Source organism: Emydura macquarii, unplaced genomic scaffold (genome assembly GCF_026122565.2).
Source record: "Emydura macquarii macquarii isolate MOO-44397 ecotype Brisbane River unplaced genomic scaffold, CSIRO-AGI_Emac_v2 contig_1094, whole genome shotgun sequence".
Classification (NCBI taxonomy): domain Eukaryota; kingdom Metazoa; phylum Chordata; order Testudines; family Chelidae; genus Emydura; species Emydura macquarii.
The window spans coordinates 47,626-52,765 of NW_027131231.1; the positions used below are offsets into that span (position 1 = coordinate 47,626).

At 44.8% G+C, this 5,140-nt stretch overlaps 2 protein-coding genes across 2 annotated transcripts; both read right to left on the bottom strand.

Moving 5' to 3' along the window:
• Positions 1-281: 281 nt before the first annotated feature.
• LOC137151500 (olfactory receptor 6F1-like) lies at positions 282-1,238 on the bottom strand. The gene has a single exon (XM_067545766.1). The coding sequence runs from the start codon at positions 1,236-1,238 to the stop codon at positions 282-284; it is 957 nt and encodes a 318-aa protein (XP_067401867.1).
• A 1,695-nt stretch (positions 1,239-2,933) lies between these two features.
• On the bottom strand, positions 2,934-3,905 carry LOC137151502 (olfactory receptor 6F1-like). The gene has a single exon (XM_067545767.1). The coding sequence runs from the start codon at positions 3,903-3,905 to the stop codon at positions 2,934-2,936; it is 972 nt and encodes a 323-aa protein (XP_067401868.1).
• Positions 3,906-5,140: the final 1,235 nt, after the last annotated feature.

Genomic DNA, 5,140 nt, shown 5'->3' on the forward strand with positions numbered 1-5,140 from the left:
CATATGCCCTCGGTGCGGCCGACTCTGCATCAGGGTCCAGACTTAGATGAGAATTCTGACAATGAGTTATCGTCGTCAGCAATGGACTTACCAACAACCGCGCCACTTTTCCTTATTTATTTTAGTGGGAGACCATGCAAAAAGGGAAACCACTCAGATCACAGATGCACTGACTATGACTAATCTCTGACCTAATTCTTTTGCTTCATATTCAACTATATCAATGACCTTTAGGATATTGAATTAAAGTTCTGTTCCTTTTGTTGACATTTCTACTAAATCTAGGGTGTTTGAAAGCTACTTAACATTCCCCTGACTGTCTTTCCCAAGGCTTCCTTCACCTCTTTGTTTCTTAGAGTGTAAATAAACAGGTTTAATAGCAGAGTTACAATGGTGTTAAAGATGTTGATTGTTTTGTTCAAATCCAGTGAGTTCTGTGCAGAAGGCTTGACATACAGAAAAATGCCAGTGCCGTACCAAATAGTCACAACGGTGAGATGGGCAGAGCAAGTGGAAAAGGCCTTTTGCCGGCCTTGGGCTGATGGGATTCTCAGGATGGTGGAGATAATGTAAATGTAAGAGACCAGGGTTATAATGCATGAGATCATGAAAACAATGAATGAGTCGATGAACATTGCCAGCTCAACGAGGCGCGTGTCCATGCAGGAGAGCGCTATCCAGGAATCTATGTCACAAAGGAAATGATTGATGATGTTAGGGCCACAGAAAGACAACCTGGTTATTAGTACTGCCAGCACAGAGATAGCCAGAAACCCACACAGCCAAGAGAGAAAGGCCAGCTGAGCAGAGAAGGTGCCGTTCATGAGGGAGCTGTAGCGCAGTGGGTGGCATATGGCCAGGTAGCAGTCATAGGCCATGACAGCCAGGAGGAAACATTCTGTGGAGCCCATGGAGAGGAGAAAAAAAAACTGCAGGAGGCAGCCAGTGAAAGAGATGGTTTGGCTTGTGCCCAGCATGACAGCAATAGCCTTGGGGACACATGCTGTGGTCAACCAGATCTCCAGGAAGGAGAGATTGCAGAGGAAGAAGTACATGGGGGTGCACAGGCGGGGGTGTGTCCTCACTAGGGCTATGATGGACACGTTCCCTACGATCCTCAGGATGTACATCACGGCACACACCACTATAAGGGACATCTGGAAATACCAGTTCCTGGGAAAGCCCAGGAGAATGAATTCCTGCACATTGGTTTGGTTTCTCATTTCTGTCCCAGCCATGACGTCCATCTGTCAAGACACGAGAGGTCATAAGGCATTTCAACATGGTGAACACACTTTGGGATGTGCAAAAGTGCAGATTCCAGAAATCTGGTACTAAAACTAAAAGGAGAGAAGAGAGGTGCTGCTCCGCGCCGTCCTGTCTTGTGCATCTTTCCACCTCCACAAAAGAGATGAGATCTGCACTCACCATTTTTCTAAGGCCCATGAGGATGCAGTCCGGTGGCGGACCCTATAATATCTTTTCTCTCTTGATGATCTAGCCCATCAACACCAATCCACCCACTTGTGAGAAAGCCTCATTATTAGGCCCATTCTCTTCATGCCTCACCTTGGAAGATAACTTAGCTCTCTGCTCTGGATAGAGTGGCAGTTTTTGCACAAGTCCCACTGAAAGTTGACCAGATTTCTACTCCTAAATTACCTACACACTTCTGACATTCAATGGGACTTGTGTTACTTAGACCTACAGCTGGTCAAAAAAAAAAAAAGATCCACAAAGCAGTTTCCCTTTGAAAGATACTGTTTTGTTAAAACTCTTGGGTGAATAACATCTGCTTAATTGACCAATTTGTTTCAAAACCTCCTCTATTGACACCTCAATCTGGGACAATGCCTCAGGAGCCTAAGGAAGTGAGCCACCTAACATTTATTTAATTTCCCTGGGGTTTGGGCAACTAATACCCACAGGCTGCTTTGAAATGCCATCATGAAATGAGATCTGATGTCTGTTGTCAGTGTGGGTGTGGGTCTGTGCTTTTCTTGTATGCTGTGCCGGAGCTCCGGTGTTAGCTGCACCAGTGTGGCTTGCACCTTGTTGATTCAGCAAACTGAGATAAAAAAAGACCACGTGCTCGATTCGGTGACGAAGGCTCAGCCAGGTTTATTGTCAACAATAACCGGTACTAGTGCCCCACACACCAAGCTCCAGGTTCACTAACACATGTATGCCCATGACAAATCAACATAATGTTGTCCCCTAGGCCAATACAAAGTTGTCCCTTCTATCACACTTATACACTTTTAGCCTGACACAAACAAGTTATGTATTAAACCCATATGTTGTTATTATTATTATTCCTTGTAGTTCGAACCATACATCCTCATCCATTGTTCTGTCATCCCACCCTTATCTTTACAAGATGTTTGTGTGTTCCTCTACCACCCTGTTAGCAATGCATTTATATATTTACTTAAGAGATCTGTGTGTCCCAGCACCATCCTCTCAGGACAGGAGAGTGCTTATTTCGTTAGCTGATATTCTGACATGGCCTATTTTGGTTCATATTTTTACCCATGATGGGGGCCCCGGCAAGGCCTACAATATTCAATGGGAGTTGGGACCCAAACTCCCTTAGGCATGATACAAATCCTGGAAAGTGACATTCAAACCTAACATCTTGGAATATTCAGCATAAAAAACGTGGCTTCTCTCACTTGAGTTCATCTGTGAGGGAATATCAGGTTGTTATAGTAATTATAAGAAACTGTAAACAAAATCATGGTCGTGTGCATGAAGGAAGTGTTACATTAAGGTTTGGGGAAGGATGTTGGTATCCAAATGCAATTGGAAGAGAAAAGGACTTTGCTGTCTTTTGAAAATCTATGACTTAATCCTTTTGCCTCATATTCAGCTACATCAGTGACCTTTAGGACATTGTAATTAAACTTCTGGTCCTTTTGATGATATTTCTACTATATCCCGGGTGTTTGAAAGCCACTTAACACTCTTCTGACTGTTTTTCCTAAGGCTTCCTTCACCTCTTTGTTTCTTAGAGTGTAAATAAACGGGTTTAATAGCGGAGTTACAATAGTGTTAAAGACGTTGATTGTTTTGTTCAAATCCAGTGAGTTCTGTGCAGAAGGCTTGACATACAGAAAAATGCCGGTGCCATACCAAATAGTCACAACGGTGAGATGGGCAGAGCAAGTGGAAAAGGCCTTTTGCCTGCCTTGGGCTGATGGGATTCTTAAGATGGTGGAGATAATGTAAATGTAAGAGACCAGGGTTATGACGCATGAGATCATGACAACAATGAATGAGTCAATGAACGTTGCCAGCTCAACGAGGCGCGTGTCCATGCAGGAGAGCGCTATCCAGGAATCTATGTCACAAAGGAAATGATTGATGACATTAGGGCCACAGAAAGACAACCTGGTTATTAGTACTGCCAGCACAGAGATAGCCAGAAACCCACACAGCCAAGAGAGGAAGGCCAGCTGAGCAGAGAAGGTGCCGTTCATGAGGGAGCTGTAGCGCAGTGGGTGGCATATGGCCAGGTAGCGGTCATAGGCCATGACAGCCAGAAGGAAACATTCTGTGGCCCCCAAGGAGAGGAGAACAAACAATTGCAGGAGGCAGGCAGAGGAAGAGATGGTTTGGCTTGTGCCTACCATGACAGAAATAGCCTTGGGGACACATGTTGTGGTCAACCAGATCTCCAGGAAGGAGAGATTGCAGAGGAAGAAGTACATGGGGGTGCGCAGGCGTCGGTGTATCCTCACTACAGCTATGATGGACACATTCCCCATGATCGTCAGGAAGTACATAACAGAAAACACCCCAGCAAAGGACATCTGGAAATACCAAGTGCCGGGAAAGCCCAAGAGGATGAACTCCTGCATGCTGGTTTGGTTTCTTATTTCTCTCCCAGCCATGACATCCATCTGTCAAGACATGAGAGGTCATAAAGCATTTGATCATGTTGAACACACATTTGGATATGGAAGGTGCAGACTGTAGATATCTGGTACTAAAGCTATGAGAAGAGATGAGAAAATGGGTGCTACTCAACACTGTCCTGCCTTATGCATCTTTCCACCTCTACAGTAGAGATGGGGTCTCCACTCATCATTCTTCTAAGGCCCATGAGGATGCACTGGGGTGGCTGACCCTATGGTGTCTTTTCTCTCTTGCTGATTTAACCCATCAACCCCACTCCACCCACTCATGAGAAAGCCTTGTTATTAGGCCTATTCTCTTCATGCCTCACCTTGGGAGATAACTTTTCTCTCTGCTCCCCACAGAGTGGCAGTTTTTGCACAAGTCCCACTGAAAGTTGACAGGATTTCTACTCTTAAATCACTTACAATCTTCTGACCTTCATAGGGGCTTGTGTTCCTTAGACCTGGAGCTAGTCAAAAAAAGATTGACAAAACTGCTTCCCTTGGAAAAATACCGTTGTGTTAAAATTGAACTATTTCACAGAAACATGCTAGGTGTAGCTGAAAATGCCATCAGGGTAGTGTCTCAGATCCAACATGGAATATCTGATTAAACCAAAAACCTGGAAAATATCAGCTCTCTAGAGGCACTTATTTGGCATTTTGTTCCATAATGGAACGAAAACAAATGTGAAACGGTGACCTTTTCCATAATATGGAATTCTTATTTATGGCCAGCCCTGCTTAGTCCCTTTTGAAAACCCCACCTCAAATACTCAGCAACAAAGAAACAACATTAGAAACTAGCAATTCTGTTGATTATTTCTTGCATGTCTTCTGGTAGAATCTTAATGCCCCACCTATGGTTGGGAGCCCATTGTACTAGGCACTGGAAAAACATAGCATAGAAGCTGTCCCTACTGCAAAAAGCCTACAATCTAATGTTACGTCTTCGTTGACGGCGGTAAATTCGCCGCCGTCAGATTGATTTCTCTGGATCGACTGAGCGGTGAGTGAAGACCCGCTCAGTCAATCCAGAAATCGACGTATTAAGAGCACCTTCTCAAGTGGTGTAGCGCTGCGTCGACGGGAATGCAGTTCCCATCGGCGCAGTGCAGTGAAGAAGGCGCGCAGAACAGAAGCAGAGAAGTCGACGGGAGTTACGCAAGTTTTTTGCATAGCTTTCATAACTCCGGTCGACTGCCGCCGAATCTCGGAGCTAAGTGTAGACAGGCCCT

What these genes read in the sequence shown, in the direction of transcription:
- LOC137151500 (XM_067545766.1), bottom strand. Translation starts at nt 1,238, where the DNA reads ATGGCTGGGACAGAAATGAGAAACCAAACCAATGTGCAGGAATTCATT.
- LOC137151502 (XM_067545767.1), bottom strand. Translation starts at nt 3,905, where the DNA reads ATGGATGTCATGGCTGGGAGAGAAATAAGAAACCAAACCAGCATGCAG.